Source organism: Poecilia reticulata, chromosome 23 (assembly GCF_904066995.2).
Source record: "Poecilia reticulata chromosome 23, P_reticulata-male-v2, whole genome shotgun sequence".
Taxonomy (NCBI): domain Eukaryota; kingdom Metazoa; phylum Chordata; class Actinopteri; order Cyprinodontiformes; family Poeciliidae; genus Poecilia; species Poecilia reticulata.
The window spans coordinates 3,636,630-3,655,020 of NC_088852.1; the positions used below are offsets into that span (position 1 = coordinate 3,636,630).

Here is an 18,391-nt window from a genome sequence, read left to right on the forward strand (position 1 = left end):
GATTTAGATTTTTTCCCTTTTCCTTTAACAAATCAAATGATCTACTGTTTGGATTTAGTTAGGTCCTATTTGTTTAATAATAAAATTCTTATATGCATGTTATATTTAAACAAGTGAAAACAAAAAAATTCAAAAACAAAATTTTCGGTTTCACAAACAAAAAATTATATATTTTAGTGTCCAGGCGCCATCTGCTGGTGAAATTGTATACTACCGTTTACAAGTCCGAGCACGCTCCACGCAGCACCAGCTTACGTCATCACGTAACGGTGCAACAGACGAAGGCGACCCGCTGCCCGCTTCGCCTCTTGCGGTTTGACATCCTTCGATATGTTGCGTTTAAAACAACCAAATGCGTTTCAAACGTGACTCTGCTGGTCGCCACGGAAACCGAGGGCTGATTTTAAAACCGACCGGATGATAAAACAGGTAAGATGATTAAAAAACAGCGACGTCACATGAGCGAAGGCTGTTTACATGTGAAAAGGAGTTAACGGTCACTTTCATGTACATCTGCTCCTTTAACAAACCAGCAATTTTAATTTTTATTTGTAATGTTTTTTTATCGTCTTCCTGTCATTATGACGTCTAGACACAATAAAAAAATGTTATAATTAATGTTTAATAGCTATTATTAATTTAGACTCTATAAACAAAAGAAGTATTTTTATTAATACCTTCATAAAGCCTCCTCGGTTGATTACTCTTAATGGTAGATTAATTTTTTTATTTTTTAAATAAAGTAGTCAAATAAAACGTATGTATGCAAAATAAATATTTAACCAAATGTTTGTTATAAACATTTTTAATATGTTGCATTTAGTCTGCAGAAATGCGAGTTAAGGGTATTTGAAATGGAAAAATGTCAGAATATAGAATTTTTTCCCCCAACTTAGCTTAAGCTTTTAAGGAGGTAAAAGACTGCCATAAATGAGAATAAGTACAGAAATAATATATACATGAATATTAAAGTACAACAGTTATTTAATGAAATAAATAGAAAATCAGTTAATCAATATAAATTAATAAAAATTAAATTGTATATTATTAATATTAATAATATACAAAAATAATCAGTGAAAAGATCAATATCTTCCACTTTCTCCTAGAGCTACTATTGCTACAAATACACCGCAACTGACCAAAAACAACCAATCAGAGCCAGGAGGAGGGTCTTAGCGCTGACAATCACCTCATGTACGCTCTGCTAAATGTGCCAATAGCGGAGAAATGATTTACAGTTACAGGAAACCGGTTTATCTACTCTCAGTTTTGGTTATGCTAACTAACCTTAGCATTCACAACAGGCTCTGCTAACTACACTGTAGCAGAGAAAGTGATTGGCATCATTAAGACCCGCCTCTTGGATCTGATTGGTTGTTTCGTAGTCATCACTTTGAGCAGGCAATTTTATCACATTTTATCTGTCATAGTGACATACATAAAATACATAATACATAAAATATTCTTTTAAAAGTTACGGCTTTAAACGACGATGTAGATCAGTTTTAAACATATTTTGTGTTTGGAGGATTTGGAAAGCCGTCCTGACCGCTAAGATGAGGCGTCTGTCCAGAAGAAAAGCCCTGAGTCTGGTGAAGGAGCTGGACGCCTTCCCCAAAGTGGCAGACAGCTACATGGAAACGTCTGCGTCTGGGGGGACCGGTGGGACCAGAACCCTGAAACCAAACAGAACCGGCACCAGAAACAACCCGAGAGTAACCGCTCCGTCTGTCTCCTCCACAGTGTCCATCATAGCGTTCAGCGCCATGGCGATTCTGGCCATCTTGGAGTTCTTTGTGTACCGAGACACTTGGATGAAGTATGAATATGAAGTTGACAAGGATTTTTCCAGGTTAGCATTTATCGATACGTTAGCTTGCTGCATTGTGATTGGCTACAATACAGGATTTCCCCCAAAGCTTTATAAGCCTGGCGGGCCACCAGGCTTAACTTACTCCCCCGCCAGGCTTAGTGTTATTTATTTTTTGGTCATTTTCAACCTATCCAAAGAAAGAAAACTGCTGAAACATTGGTGAAAAAAATACAAGATAAAGCCAGTACAGAAATGAACAATATTTAAATTCCTGTCAAATCGTAAAAACACAAAATGTTGACAGAAGAAAAGTATGTAGAAGCAAAAGCGAAGCAGCAGAATGTTTCCTAAATATTTTTCTAAAACATGTCTCCAAGGAATTACATTAATTTCATTTTTATGGAGGACCAAAAGTGACATAATTAAAAATAAAAGCAGAAATATACATTGTCCATTTTAGGTAATATTTCTTTTAATATTTAATTTTGTTTGCCTTCTTTAAAAACCATCGTTGGTGTTTCAGTATTGTAAATGACACACAGTAAAATTTTCAAATTTACTGTCAACCTTTAACATTTTTACCATATAAAATGTTAAACTGTGCGATATAAAGCTAAATATGTATTTTTCTTGACCGCAGTAAGCTAAGAATAAATGTGGACGTCACAGTAGCAATGAAATGCCAGCGTGAGTAGCTGACGTTCTTCATTAAACTGTTTAAATGTGTTTAAACTTGTTAACTCAGGATTTACTTCTGTGTTTTTATTGCAGATGTGGGAGCAGACATCTTGGATCTGGCAGAAACAATGATCACATCCAACGGCCTGCAGTACGAACCTGTGAGTTCACCTGTTTGGTTTGTTAAATTTAACCAACATTTTTATGAAATCTGTCAATCAGAGACAAGAAAGGTGTATTAAACTGTTGAAATCAATTGTTTTCAGTTTTACTATTCTTTACTTGCGGTCTTGGGCCAAACAAAATCATTTCAAGGGCCACAAGTGGCCCCTGGGCCTCACTTTGGACACCCTTGACTTATTCCAATCTCTGTTTTTCCAGGGAAAATAAAACTTAAATTCAAAATAAGCAATGAAAAAAATGAGAAATCAGGAGCGTAAATACTGGATCAGGTGTAAAGCAACAGATAAGCCAATTAAAGGAGACGTGGAACAGCTGTGGCAGGAAAACTTAACGAGGAAACCAATTAACCCAAAGGAATCTGAACTAAGACTCAAGGAATCAAAGGGAAAAATCCTGATAATCCAAAAAATTTTAATCAAATATTCAACTAAGGAAGTAAAGGAAATTAGTTATATGGCAACACATTAACAACAATAATACACATGGAAAAAACAATTTAATATAGCAAGACCTTTAGAATATAAAAAAAAGAAATTTACGACACTTGGAGAAAAAAATGAAGTTTTATTAGTTGTTTGTTTTTGACTTTATTTTGTTGTAAAATAAAACCAAATCCACCAAAAAACATCCAGTTACACACATTCAGTTCCTCCAAGTGACAATAATATTCCTTCCTAGATTTAAACATCTCTGTATTTAAACATGTTTTTATTATTTTGGACCAAAAAGTTTAAATTCCAGCTCCAGCTCCTCATGTCAGTCAGAAAACTGATGACAGAAATCATTAAAAGGTTTTACTCATCTCATCTTTGTGCTTTTAATCAGGTCATTTTTGAATTATCCCCACAACAGAGGCTGTGGCAAAGGTAGGAGAAGTTTAATGCGAGTATTCAGCGTTATGTTTTAAGGATTCGACGGTAATTTGATGCTCGTTTTTTGTCCTCCAGGACGCTGCGTCTCCTTCAGAGCAGGCTGAGGGAGGAGCACGCTCTGCAGGAGGTTCTGTACAAAACGCTGCTGAAGGGAGCGCCCACCGCTCTGCCGCCGCGGTTCGTCTCCGCTCACACCACGCGGCTGGTATAGCGCGACTCAGCGAAAACGCTTGACGTGTGGTCTGGGTTTCAGGGAGGACGCTCCCAACGAGCCGCTCGACGCCTGCAGGATTCACGGACACGCTTACGTCAATAAGGTGGCAGGAAACCTGCACATCACAGTAGGAAAGTAAGGAAGTGAGCAGAAAATAATGTTCAGATATCACATTTTTAGATATTTTTTAATTTCATCTCTGGAGATTTTGGTCCATTTTAACAACAAAAATGAACAAAAATGTGTAAATATTAAACACTGATATCAGGTTGTAGCATTTTTAAGGTGAGATGAAATAAGAGAATTAACTCACTAATAACTGGCTGAGTAAATGTGCCGGAACTCTGCTAGGGTTGCTAGGCAACGGGCTGAGTTCTACTTGGATTGCTAGGTAACGGGCTGAGTTCTACTTGGATTGCTAGGCAACGGGCTGAGTTCTACTTGGATTGCTAGATAACGGGCTGAGTTCTAGTTGGGTTGCTAGGTAACGGGCTGCTGATTTGTGACTCAAAGTTTGGGAGGTTTTTGAAAATTTTCACACCAAATCTACTAAACTTGTTGCCATTAAACATTTTTTTTTTTTTTTTTTTTTAAGCTCTTGGGCCGTTTTTAGAAACAGTGATAACACAAATGGAAGTACTGGAAACATTTTACACTGTAGAAACATAAAATTTTAAGTATTTTTGTTTAGTTTCTCGTGCAAATATTTTAGTTCACTTGAAATAAGACAAAAACTTTTCACCGAGATAAAGGAGTTTGTTTCAAGTCAATAATAAAAATACTAGTTACACTGGCATGTCTTCTTTTGCCAGTATAACTCATAGTTTTTTATCAATATTCAATAATTACTAACCTAAAACAAGCTCCTATATGTTGGTGAAAAGTTACCTATAAGTTAGTTTTTGTTGTGTTACATAAAAGTAATATATTTGCACTAGAAGCTAAAAAATACTTGGTTGGCCTCTTTGTCTTAATTCTCAGCTGGATTTTCAAATTTGCACCGTTTATTTATTTATTACATTGTAAGGAAAACATTTTGTTAGATTTACATTACCTTGATGTCTTTTGTACCGATATTAAATTTCCAAAATGTTAGACAAACACACGTCAAGTTAATCTCCTGACTAACATTTAGTCTGTTTTAGGCCGATTCACCATCCGCAGGGCCACGCTCACATCGCTGCTTTTGTGAGTCACGAGGGTAAGAAGCGTCCAACTTTAATGGAAAACTTCAGAAATGACAGAAAATATTTTAATAATCTGCCAGTGGAACAGAGCATTTTCCCCATATTGTAATTTAAAATGTCTTGTTCCACTGGCAGTTTGTTTATTTCACTTCTAACTAGTACTTTTTAAAAAATCAGCACTAAGGAATTATTGACAAGCTCCCATAAATTGCTGAAAAGTTACTTCTAAGCAAAACTAAGATATTTGCACTAAAATCTTTTATCTTTTTGCAGTGCACTAACAGAGATGAACTTCTGTCTCCTCGTCTTTCTGCAGCGTACAACTTCTCCCATCGAATTGACCATTTATCTTTCGGCGAAGAGGTTCCAGGAATAATCAATCCTCTGGACGGCACCGAGAAAATCACCTACAACAGTGAGTTTATTCAACCGGAGAGACAAAATGGCGCCTTTTTGTCTTTTACTGACCCAACAGATTACAATACGTCTATCACTACTACACCTTTTTTGTACAAAATTATTTTCGTCAGTTCTGCCTATTTTGATCGAGCGTGCTGGAACTCGGTTTGGGTTGCTAGGTAACGGATGGAACTCTGCCGTGGTTGCTAAGTAACGGGCTAGGCTTCCCTGGGGTCACTAGGTCAGTTTCTGCTTTTATTTATAAATCAACATTTGGGAGGTTTTTGACACATCAGACACCAAAATATATAAAGTTTTTTTTTTTTGAGACCCAAGTGGAAGTACAAATATGCGTATACTGCAAAAATAAAATATGCAAATATCTTAGTACACGTGAAATAAAACAAAAGTAATTTACATGCAACTTGTTTTAGGTTAATTTTGGTTTAAAGTACAAGTTAATCTTCCAAATATTTTCTAAGCTGAGATTTTTCCCACAAGTGAAAAAAATCTCCCAATGAAGCTAGTATAGACTTAAAACCAGTAAAATTAAAAACTTATTTTACTTATAGCATAGAGAAAAAGTGATAATCTACCAGTGGAAGTAGTGGTTTTTAAAACAAATATTAAGGAAATATTTACTTAAAAGAAGGTCCTATATCTTGCTGAAAAGTTAATTGTTAGTTTTGTATTATTTCTAGTTTACTAAGATGTTTGTTTGCAGTAGAAACTAGACCAAGATTTTGTGTTTTTGCAGTGTAAAATGCAGTTTTTAATGTAAATAAGTGTAAACGTGCTTTGGGTCTGCAGATAACCAGATGTACCAGTACTTCATCACAGTGGTTCCCACCAAGCTGAACACACACCTGATCTCCGCAGACACACACCAGTTCTCCGTGACGGAGCGAGTGAGTGGCCAGGCTGACTGCTTCAGGCGAACCAGTGTGTGTGTGCTAACTGTGTGTGTGTGTGTGTGTGTGTGAGGAGCGGGTGATCAACCACGCGGCGGGCAGCCATGGCGTCTCGGGGATCTTCGTGAAGTACGACACCAGCTCCCTGATGGTGACGGTGAGCGAGCAGCACATGGCGCTGGGACGCTTCCTGGTGCGGCTCTGCGGCATCGTAGGGGGAATCTTCTCCACCACAGGCGAGTCGGCGGCCATGTTTACCAGCTACGGCAGCCTGGGAGGACCACACTCTGTCCAGCCACACAGCACACAGGCCTCCATGTGTCTGTCCATCCATCCATCCATCCATCCATGGTTTCTGACTGATCTTCGTTATATTTGACTGAAATTTATTCCAGAATTGAACTTTTCAAGTTTTAACATTATTATTCACATTATTTCTTTATTTCTGAATTTGTATGTACCTTGAATTCTCCAGGCTGAACTTCTGGACCTCTGGTTCCACGTTTCCTTTAGCATCAAACCAAAACCATTTCATGTTCTCGCTTCCACCAAACTCATCAGTATTTGAATAATCCTTCCAGCATGCATGTTAAAAATACTGATATTTTTAAACCCGTCTTCCTGCTTGAAGGCATGCTTCACGGCCTGGTCGGGTTCTGCTTCGACATCGTCTGCTGTCGCTTCAGGGTCGGCGCCTGCAGACCCAGGCAGGTGAGTCCGGTGGATTCGGTTCTGGACCCGTGGATGGAAGCGTTTAAATGCTTTAACCACTGAATCTGTTGCAGGAGCTGCAGCTGAATAACCTGAACCACCACCAGGCTCCTCTTCTGGCGGGAAACGCTCCGCTGTAGCCTCACTGTGATCTGAAGACCGTCACCTCCGTTTGTTTCAGTAAAATTCACATCCTTCATTGCACTGTAGGTTAAATATCCCCCCAGTAAATGCATTCATTGTGTTTTAGTGACTGTAAATTTGAGGTTTAATTGCTTAAAATGATGTATGATTTGTTATTTAACAGATTAAAAGAATGCAAACAAAAAAATTCTTTTTTAAATTGAGATAATCCCTTAAAGCGTAAAAGTATCAACCAGCAGGAGGACATTTTCCTGAAAAAGCAACAAAACCGCCTTGTGAGACAGACAGCAGCACAGATGCGCTTTTTATCCTCTTTATTTCAGTTTTGCCAAGCAGACCGAATCTCGTTAGAGCGGGGAACACAGCTGGTCAAACAATTCGCAAAAATGACACCAGTGAGAGAGAATACGATGTTCCGGGTTATGTTGCCGTTTGCGCCGGCAGGACGTCCCGTCTTGACTGAACAAAGACGGTGCTGTTACCAAACGGACAAACATGGATGACAGCATGAAGATAGCCCTGTAGCTCTTTGGGGACAACCTGACAAAACCGATTCGTCACGCAGTCCGAGCGCGAACCGACGCACACACACACAACAAAACCAGAGTTTTGCATAAACATTTAGTTTCTTCCCTTTTTCTCCCGTGAAATCTCATTCAGTTTGAGAGCAGACAACGATGGCCGCCCAGGTCTCCTCAGACTTTACGTTAAATACTTGTTGTAGTTAGAGGGAAGCTCTGTGGTCCTGTGAATACAGCAGTGATTCAACAAATACAAGTTTTTGGTAACTAAAGTTTTCTTCTTATAAAACTAGATACCAACCACACCAAACAGATGGGTCTACTCCCTTAAATAGCAGCGATTCTCCATTCGGTCAGATGTGGAGTCCCTCATGGTTGTGTACTTGGACCCAACCCACTTTTGTATTAGCATTTAGCCTGTTAGTGAGCGTCTATGCAGACGACTCGACTGCACAGCGTGTTGAAATAACCGTCGGAGTGTATTTTTTCAGAGAAACACAACTGTTGCTAGCGGTTACCGCTTTGATTTCACTCTGAATCGTTCACCTAACACTCCCCACACCCCAATAAATTACATGATTGATTTTGGACAAATACTTTTTAAAACTGCTTTGAGTTCTTTAGCATTAGATGCATCATAATCCTTCATTCTTCTTCAGTGCAGTGGACCTCCGCTTGTTCGGTTTTCGTAGATTTTTCTTCGGAACATGATTCTTCTCGTAGAGTAAATCTGATTTATTTGAAAGAAAATGCACCTAAAATACCTCAATGGAGTGCAACTGGTTTTCATTGGTGCTGACGGCACAGAAATGATATTAAGCTGTTAACTTAGAACAGCAGCGCTGAGCTGTGCTGTGGGGAAACATCTGGACAGCTGATTTGGTTCGTGATCGGCTGGTTTAGGTTATTAATATGTACAATTTCAATATTTGGAAATAAACTCAAGATGAAGAACTGTTTTATTGTTGCGAAACAAGATATCCAATTGATTCACAGGCTTTTACAAAATTACATTTAATTGGAAAAATGAACTGCAAAGCATTGATGAATCCATATTTTTACCTAGACTGATTGCCGAGCAGGAACTTGGAAAGGTTAGCCCAGATAACGCAGTGCTAGCTAGCTAGCATTCTGTTTGTAGCCAGAACAAACAAGATGGCGCCTTCTTTCTGCTAAATTTGGATCCTCTGAATTTCAACAACCGTTTTTTAAGTTCCCTTCACTGAGCTTCTGCGTCATAAAGCAAAACATTGGTCATCGAACAGACGCTCTTCAGATGTCGCCGTTTTGTTTGTCCGATCAGCACCAATGGAAGAGTGTCCAGTAATGCTAAAACAGCTTCATATCAATGCAAATTAAGATATATTTTGTGTTTTTAGCTGTTAGTCGGTAGCTGAGTGTTTTTAAACCGGGGGTCCACTGCACTTTATTGTAAAATTTTAGAGGTTGTCCTCTCAAAACCCTGATTAGGACCATTTTAAGGAACCATCTACAGTTTGTACTACGCTATATAAATAAACTCCACTCTGATGTACTATTATGTTTATATACCACACTGTCGAGGTCTAACACACAATCAAACTTGCTTTTTTGGTGCAAGTATAAAGATGTAAAAGTAGTAAACCCAGTTCAGTACAAACAGCTGTAGAAACAAAGCAGATGAGCGTTCAGGTTCGCCCTCAGACATCAGCCAGAAGCTAGCCTAGCTGGCCTCAGCGTTCTGATGTCATGTGGGCAAACCGTCTGGACTGTCATCTTAAAAAGGCAGTAGATGCACAGAATGCAAGACGTATTCGAGAACAAAACAAAGCAAAATAAAAATAACTACGTAGAGTTCGCCCACCTCTGCTGCAATGACGCATTTCAAGTATGGAAAACACAGATCTGTCACGAGGCAGGAGGTCGGGGAAGGAAGTGGGAAATCACACAGAAGGCGTATTGTTGCATATATAATTGGCCACTTTGAAGGAAACATTAGGTAGAACATAAAAAGACACCACTTTCTCTTTAGGACAGTGCTTTTCTGACGGGAATGTCAAGTTTCCCAACTCAACCAGTAACTACATAGCAAATAGACCTCGTTATTTTCCTTCTGTCAGCCGCAGACGTCCGCAGAGCGAGCCCCGTTTGTCCACGTCCGGAACGTCTGAGCTTAAGGTGACTTTTTTTTTTGTTTTGTTTTTTTTATTTTTTACCGCCGACAGCTGAAGGCGAAGGCTGCCCGTCTCCGGCTCAAGGCTGTGAGGAAGACTCAGTTGGTTAAGGTGCTGGAAGCACGGAAGTAGGAGAGGAACTTGAAACAGAGGCTGACCACGAAGTACCAGATGTTTCTGGCCATCTGGGAGCGGGCGATGAACACCCGCCAGATGAAGACCACCAGCAGGGTGTTGAAGGCGTACCGGATGTTCCTCAGCCTGGAGGAGGACAACCAAAGACACCAGTAAGGTCCGAGACCTTTCATTCAACCCTGGACCTGCGGTAATGGGGAGCCAGTGGTGCAGGTTTTTAAAAACATAACTAGGGTCGATCAGAAAAGACAAAAAAAATAAAAAATTCATAAATTCTCTTTAAATAATCATATCTTCTAGATAAAACATGTAAAATTTTACACTCGATCTCCAAACATTATTCTGATGCAACTCACTGTTTTCACAGAGTTGCTGTTTGTTTAAAAGCAAAATGTACATAAATGATCGCCCCTCCCAAAGTCTCACAAAGAAACGGTGGGAGTAACCATAGCAACCGGTTCTGTCCCTCTGCAGCTTGATTCGTTTTAAATCAAGAAACTTCCAACTATTTAATGCACCTCAACTTGATACTGTTTTTTATAAAAAGCTAAATCTGCATTTAAACAAATAAAAAAATAAAAAGGATTGCCCATTTCCCGACCTCCTGGAGAAAAGGCGGGAAAAGCCATAGCAACCAGCATAGCAACCAGCGCTCAGCTCTTTGCCCCTCGGCAGCTTCAAGTAACTTTCACCTATTTAAATCACCTAAAGTTGTGCAATCAAATATTTTAAATTTTTTTTAAATTCAGTTGCTGTTTGATTAAAAGCAAAATCTACATTTAAATAACAAAACGGGATCGCCCCTCCCCCACGTCACAGGGAAATGGAGGGAGTAACCATAGCAACCAGAGCTCAGCTCTTTGCCCTTCAGTAGCTTTAGCCGTTTTTAATCATCCAGTGAAACACACAGGGAGGGTTTTCTCTGAAAATAAAGTGTTGTAGTATTTTTCCGGCTGACTTACTTTCGGAGATGCTGCCTGGCAGCAGGAATGTCGGACATGTCTTCGTTCAGGACGTACTTCTTGGTGCCGATGCAGTAGTTCTCGATGTATTCGGGCCAGTTCAGCTGACGCACGTCAAAGTTAAATGTCTGGGAAAACAAATTCCACTCAAATTCAGAAATACTTCACCGGAACCAGAGGGAACAAAAACCACAGAGGAAGAATGTCGACCCTGAAGCAAGGACGGAGTCAGAAACTCATTTTCAGGACGAAAAATAACAAAAAAAAGTTCATTTTAAAGATTATATGCATTCAGACTAATAAAATAACTAAAACTCTTTGCTGTTTTTAAACTGCTTACATTTCCTGCAAGTTTCCCTCAAAACGCTTAAAATAAAACTGATTAATCACATTTTTGGTTTTTAAAGACTTGGCTGTTTTTTTTTAACCAATGCTCTCCTGGGGTTTCCATAGCGATGAGTGATGTCATCGAGCCCAGGGCGGCCATCTTGATGACAAGTGTGTTTTACCGTTTCTACTTATTTGGACTTTGAATTCGGGTTGATTGTAGGACAGAGTATCAGGACCAGGCTGTGAGATTTTATTTTTTAATCACAAGAATAATGTTATGATGAAATCGTAAATAATGTGAGAATAAAGAGTTAATGTTGCCAGAACAAACAGGAGAATGAAGAAATAAATAGTAAAACATTAAATGAGGAATGTTGAGCATCTTGTGAAGTCAAACTCTGGATAATAGATGAAATATCGTAAAACACATCAGATTAAAGATATTTATAACTCTAGAAGATTTCTTATTAATTAAATGACTTTTTTGTCGTAACTTTAGGACTTTAATCTGCTGATATTGTGACCGTTTTCTGAGCAGGTCTTCATATTTCAGAAGGGATGATTGAAATAAAAGCCAGTTTTTGAATTCGTTGTAATGCGCTTTTCGTTTGGAAAAGAAACCAAACAAGCCGCATCGTCCAGCCGTAGCGTTGCTGCATCTACAGTTGTGACTATTCAGTTGATCGGTAACAAGCTGAGCGGTTTGGTTGGAAGAACAACGTGGCGCATCGTCTCAGTGAGACGTCGTTTTACTGGTTTTGGTGCGGATGCCTCTGCAGGCTGACCTTCCTGTCCTCGGGGGTCAGCTGGCCCATCAGCATGCTCATGTTCTCCGAGTTCCACTCCCAGTCCTGGCTGCTGAAGTACTCCAGCAGGTGGATCGCCTTGTGCAGCCGGTTGAAGATGCGCATCATCCTGCAGGGAAGCACAAACCACCTTCAATGCAGACCCACGTCTCCGTCACGCAGCCAACCGAGGACGCGGATGTTCGCTGTTCTCACTGCGGCTTCTGTCCGCACAGACGGAGGAAGAGGTCGTAGATGAAGGCCGGGATCTTGTGGCTGACCAGGATCCAGTACTGGTTGATCAGGTAGTTGGAGGTGATGTTGGCGTTGGGTCTGCGGAAAGCCTGCTCCAACGGGTTCCTCTTAAAGGACGACATGACATGGTGCTCTGTCAGGAGACAGAAACACACAGAACCACTGATCTGTTACCGAAACCAACTAATCTGGTGATTAATCGTTATGCAGACTCTAAAAAGCTTTGGAATTATTTATTGTCGCTGCAAACAAAACAGAAATTGGAACAAACCTTTATTTGTTATTTAAGTTGTTTTAATGAGAAACAAATTTAAAGAACATGATTGAATCGCTTGTAAATTAGTTTTAAAGTAGAATTATTTTAAATTCTCTTTGTTCAAATTCTGCAAAAACCACAAAAAACCCAATTCACACATTTTATGATTCAATTAAAAAACTAATAAATTAATTTGCAAGTGATCAAGCATTAACTAAAAGTATGTGCTTTCATTTTTATGCATAAAATGTTGACTTTCTTGCTTAAAAGAAAAAATGTTTTGGATCTTTTTATCTAATATTGTCTAACAGAAAATCCCAATTTTTAAAAATTCAAATAATTAATAAATAATCTTTAGTTGCAGCTTTAACCTGAACATTTTTTTATCGAGTCCAGTTTAGTTCTGATCGGGAGGAAGAGGTGAGAGGAGAATATCTTTTAAATCCAGATAATGAAAAATGTCTCTGGGAAGCGTTTCCTGTGAAACCGCGAGGGAACAGAAGGTTTGTGCGTTTGGGATAATCCGCGCTAATCTCTGCCTCCCCGGCGCAGCAACAGAACCCGGCTAAACGCCGCCGCGCCGTTTTTACAGTGCAGCGTTCAACTCCACCTTCACGACAGGTGGAGCCGCTCAGGGGGATCCCAACATCCCACGGTAACCTTTGACCTTTTGTCAGGACGCCCAGTCCAGAGACGCTGCCATGTGAGCAGCAGACGTTACGTCACAGCCTCGTTTCCATGCCGACAGGAGCGAGGCGGCTGCAGGGGGCCGAGATGAGCGGATCCGAGGTGACAGCCAGCTGCGGATCGATGACATCTGGAACATCTGGATCTACATCCGGTTGTGATTCCTGCGGGAAGTTTGTTAATCTGGGAGCGGCGAAGGGATCGGGTTGATTTGGTCTGACGATTTTAAAGTTAGATTTAAAATACAAACTGAGGTTATCGAGGATCCTGGATGGAGGGAAGAACGGATGGACAGACGGCCATCTGTAGTTTTTCTTCCTGGTAACAGAATTAGGAATAAAGTTTGGGATTTCAGATGTTTTTCCAGATGTTTCTGTTGGTTTCACGTCATCAGATTCAGACCAACGCAGACAAACTGACTCTCGTTCGGTGACGAGCTGCTCCTCCAGCCTGCTGCAGCCCAGCGACGACCGAGGATTATAAACCAGCGTTTCCCCTCAACCGCAGAATTAATTAGCAATCACCGGGTTAATCTCTGACATTTCTCCAGACTAATCCTTAACGACAGTCTGGGATGTTACTTAGCGCAGGAGCCCACAACCTACAGATGAGAATTAATCTCTGCTTCAGTAAACATGGAGTCTGGATGAGTTTCTACGTCTGTCCAGCAGGTGGCAGCCTTTCCCAGCGTTAATCCTCCACTACAGCAGCAGAGTCAGAGGCGACTGATTGATCTGTGATGAAGCGGCGACATGAGACGATGGGCCCAAACCGCCGCATCGACCCGCAGCGGCGGGTTGCTGTTAGCATCAGGGCGGCGCGGCGCGGCGTACTCACCGATCTCCCCCCAGTGGAACGGGTTGATGCCGCCGGTCGTGCAGTTGTACACCAGAGCCGTTTTAGGCCTGCAAAACAAGAGAGACCCGGGTCCAAAAGTGCCTTAAAATGTGATTCATGTCTGTTTTAGACACAATAAATGTTGGTGTTTTCACACGGCGCCTCCAAACTTTTAGGCCTGTGGAACAAAAAACAGCAAATTAAATCTGCTGGCCGACCACAAGACTCGTTAAAAATGGAAATAAACATTTCTTTTTAGGTTTGACCTCCTCAATGAGACATTTTTATAAAATCTGTTGTAGGGCTGCGGCTATCATTTTAGTTATCAATTATTCTTACGATTAATCAATTAATCGGATAAAAAAATGGGCACAATCTGCAGATTTTTTATTTAACCACTTTTTTTTTTTTACACAATATAGAAACACATTAAATGATGCAAAGATACATAAATATTTTTTAAAAATAAGAAAAGAAACATTTTATTGCCAAAAATGCGACAACATCACATTCCTTTAGGGAACGCTCGATTACTTTGATCAGAGGAGGAAACTGCAGCTGAAAAAGTCTGACTAATAATTTTAACCCTAAAATTTATGCTTTAAATTGACTTTAATGACTCTAGTTACCGATTAATCAATCATTAAATTAGTTCACGATCATTTCAATGATCAATTAATCACGATTAATCGTTTGAGTCCTAATTCTGTTTGATTCTTGATGACTCTCTCTCATAAATTGGAGGTTAAGGAGTGGCCCAGTCAAAGTCTGGACTTAAATACAACTGAATGAGATAATCCTGGTATTAAACTGTAAAGCAGTAAAAATGGATCCTTTATCAGTTTTTAAAAAAACCTTAAATATGGTCTTTACTGCCAGGATCAGCCCAAATTAAACTCGGCGCTGGCGTCCGTCACTGACCAGCTGCCAATCTTCAGTTTCCCTGGAATCTTTGGCCCTTAAAAAAGGGAGCGGCTCCGTTTTTCCAACTCATTCCCTCCGAGCAGAACGTCTGACTCAGTCTGAGTCAACGGGACAAACATTTCCAGACCGGAGGACGGAAACAGCGAAACGGTTCAGATTAAACCTGCAGCAGATTTTCATGTTTACAGTCAAAAACTATTTCTTCTTCTTCAAATGCTACACACATTTTAGTCACTAAAAGAGTTCCATAATTTAGAGATTAAATGAAGCTTCCAAAACATTTTCATGGCGACGCTTCAAACTTTTCCAGACGTGAAAAATAAACGATAAGCAGAAAGGAAGACATGACAAGGAATGCTGAGGAAGGAAGGTAGGAAGGAGACAAAGAGTAGAGAGAAAGAAGGGAAGGAAAGAAGAAAAAAGGAGACAAGGAGTTAAGAGAAAGGAATGAAGGAAACAAGAAAGGAAGGAAAAAAAATTAAGGAAGGGTAAAAGAAAAAGAAAAAAGGAGACAAGGAGTGTAGAGGAAGGGAGGTAGGAAACAAGGAAGGAAAAGAGGATGTAAGGAAGGAGCAAACAGAAGGACTTGAAGACAAAAGAAAAGAAGAAAGGAAAGGAGTCAAGCCGCTCTATAATCTATAATCTGTAAGTAAAAGTCAATCATCCACCTGATGGAGGAGCTAAGCCCCGCCCACAGACCCACCTGTGCACGGCGGTGTACCAGCCGGCGGCCAGGGTCAGGTTGATGACGACGTCGACGGGGATCAGGTCGGCCACGGCGTCGTTGTTGGCCCTCATGGTGCGCAGGATCCCCTTCCCCGCCTGGCAACACAACACCAGATTAGCCTAATCCTAATCCGGCTGCCGGAAGCCGTCAGGCTCACTCACCGCGATGAAGACGCCGCTCGGCCCGTTGAAGTTGTCGATCCAACCCTGAGGAGGAAGAGGAGGAGGTGAAGAGGCGGAGAGAAACACAGGAAGTGAATATTCAGATTAGGACATTTTTCAAGATGGCCGCCGTTTTTGAGCCTCTTTAATTATTGCCATAAAATGTGATCAAATTTAACGACTTGGATGAACTTTCATGTGCTTTTGACTTTGTTCCTCCTGTTCATAAAACTTAAATGTGGTAAAATCAGAAACTGAGGAAGTTTCTGTTTGCGAGTCTCACACCAGGTGTGACAGAGAGAAACACCGTCTCAATGGTTAGCGTTAGCTTCTGCCATCTTTTATGAGTTCTACGGTTTAGCATTAGCTTCTGCAAATGTTTTATGTCTTTATTGCTTTATTGTTAGCTTCTGCTATTTTCTGTGTTTTGGGGTTTAGCGTTAGATTTGTGTAACAGTTCAGCCTCAATGGAGCTAACACTTTTTAAGTGGTTCAGCATTAGTTTATGCTAATTTTTTAGTGTTTAGCAGTTTTGTCTTAACTTGTGCTAATTTTATGTGTTTAGTGGCTTAGCATTAGCTTATGCGAATTTTTTATTTGTCCAGCTGGTTAGCATTAGTTTACGCCAATTTTTAAAAATGTGCTTAGCAGTTTAGCATTAGCTTACACTATTTTTTTGTGTTTAGTATAAAAAAAAATGCTAAACACATTTTTAATTAGTGTGAAAAATTAACTTGCGGCAAGTTTAGCATTAGCTGTTTAGTAATAGAGTAAAGATTCCAGTTCATTAAATTAGTGGCTATTCAACCGAATGTTTTGGTTTTGGCGGCCATCTTGAAAACACTCCTCCAGTAAAAGGAAACACAAGATGATTGATTTCTATGTGATTTGACAGCAAACTGAACGTCTTCTGAGTTTTTTGGCAGAAATGTGCTGATTAATGTCCCTAAATGCTCCGGGGTAGACCAACACTCCAACTGCCAGGAAAGAAGAAGAAGAAGAAGGGGGGAGAGGGAGAGAGAGAGAGAGAGAGAGAGAGAGAGAGAGAGAGAGAGAGAGAGAGAGAGAGAGAGGGAATCAGCAGATTGGAGCAGCAGCACATGCGGCGGCGGCGTTGTGTTACTTCCTGTGGTTTATGCGGTGGGACGCGGAGGGGAGCAGCTCGTCAGCTTCACTTAGACTCCATTAAAAATGGATGGAAGTGATGCTAACAGACCGCTACATGCGTGGAGGGGCCCCTGGGGGCCGAATTAACGCCACACACACAAACAGGCATCTAAACAAGAAGAGAGCCGGTCCGTTTGAAGAGGCGGATCAGAACCACCAACAAGATTATACAAAACTTATCAAACACACATTTTTATTTATTTAATTTAAAATTAAAGTTTTGTATTGATTTTAATTTTTAAAAAAAAATTCAAATGTTAATTTCTATTTTTTCTATTTATATTTTCAAATGTATTGATTTATTTTTGTTAGTTTGAATTTGCTTTTGATTAATTTCTGAATTGTTTTGGTAATTTATATTTTACTAAATGAAATATGTGATTATTTCTCTTAGTTGGACTTTTACATGTTTATATATTTTATTTTACATTTATTTATCCATTTTTAGGGTTTTTTGTCGCTGCCAACTGCAGGCTGATCAAGTTTTATTTTTCAAATATTACTGTTTATAATTTATCATCTATTTTTAAAATAAAGGTTTTAATATTTTTGTTTATTCAGAAAATTGTTGTGGTTTTAATATTTATATTTTATATAACTATATTTAGATTTTTTTAAACATAATTTCTATTGTTTTAAATATTAATTTATCTTCAATTTTAAATTAATTTGTTATTACAGGAAATAGTTTATTATTTCTGTTCATTTAACTTGCCTTTTTATTATTTGTGTAGTTTTTTTTAAAAACATTTTTTTATTAATTAATTTGTTTTTCCATATATTTAAGGTCTTTGCCAGGAAAATCTCAATAATAAATACAAACATATTATTTTATTCTTATATTATTTAAGCTGTTTAGATCGATCTCTCAGATTTCTGGCTTATTCTGGACTTAATTTAAACATTAACTCTCCGTTCTGCATGTTGCAGTAATAGTTGCTCTGTGACCTACGGGGAAAGGTTCCTGCCAGCTGGCTCCCACTATGGAGGGCCTGATGATGCCAATGTTCAGCTTGTCCTGCTCCTGCTGCACCACGCACTCCGCCAGGGCTTTGGTGTACGTGTAGGTGTTGGGCCGGTCGCCGATGAGCCGCGGCGTGATGTCGCGCACGATGCCGTCGTCCATCCACCTGAAACCACAACCAGGAAGTCAAAAAACCTCCAAACGAACCACAGAAACTTCAAGGCAGGGCAGGAAACCAGAAACCATAACAAAAATGTATCTGACATATTTATGGTAGAGTTGAAACGATTAATCGTGATTAATTGGAATAAAACTCAATTTAATTTAGAAATCGATTAATCGTTAACTGGAGTATAGAGACTCAAAAAAGTCAAAAACTGTATCTGCATGTTTAAAGAATTTTTCCTAAAAA

At 39.6% G+C, this 18,391-nt stretch overlaps 2 protein-coding genes across 5 annotated transcripts in view; one reads left to right on the forward strand and one right to left on the reverse strand.

Annotated features, from left to right (window-relative positions):
- Positions 1–252: 252 nt before the first annotated feature.
- Positions 253–7,302, forward strand: LOC103459111 (endoplasmic reticulum-Golgi intermediate compartment protein 2-like). Of its 3 annotated transcripts, none has more exons than XM_017302746.2 (14): positions 253–429; positions 1,532–1,665; positions 1,747–1,855; positions 2,457–2,503; positions 2,588–2,655; positions 3,503–3,543; positions 3,625–3,726; positions 3,803–3,898; positions 4,909–4,964; positions 5,267–5,365; positions 6,160–6,257; positions 6,334–6,496; positions 6,892–6,971; positions 7,046–7,302. In XM_017302746.2, exons 2-14 carry the CDS (start codon positions 1,560–1,562, stop codon positions 7,109–7,111), a joined length of 1,131 nt encoding a protein of 376 aa, XP_017158235.2. In that variant the 5' UTR covers positions 253–429; positions 1,532–1,559; the 3' UTR covers positions 7,112–7,302. The 3 variants fall into 3 exon arrangements, with proteins under 3 accessions (XP_017158235.2, XP_017158237.2, XP_017158236.2); XM_017302748.2 differs by having other exon boundaries at positions 6,892–6,967; XM_017302747.2 differs by having other exon boundaries at positions 6,337–6,496.
- A 112-nt stretch (positions 7,303–7,414) lies between these two features.
- Positions 7,415–18,391, reverse strand: part of LOC103459112 (fatty acyl-CoA reductase 1) — a 49,648-nt gene continuing 38,671 nt past the window's right edge. For both annotated transcript variants that reach the window (XM_008400361.3, XM_008400363.3), the window contains exons 6-13: positions 17,968–18,145; positions 15,849–15,893; positions 15,664–15,782; positions 14,037–14,104; positions 12,218–12,389; positions 12,002–12,131; positions 10,887–11,014; positions 7,415–10,050 (exon numbers count right to left, since the gene is read on the reverse strand). In XM_008400361.3, the coding sequence (XP_008398583.1) occupies positions 9,888–10,050; positions 10,887–11,014; positions 12,002–12,131; positions 12,218–12,389; positions 14,037–14,104; positions 15,664–15,782; positions 15,849–15,893; positions 17,968–18,145 (1,003 nt within the window). In that variant the 3' untranslated portion in view covers positions 7,415–9,887. The remainder of the gene's footprint in view (positions 10,051–10,886; positions 11,015–12,001; positions 12,132–12,217; positions 12,390–14,036; positions 14,105–15,663; positions 15,783–15,848; positions 15,894–17,967; positions 18,146–18,391) is intronic.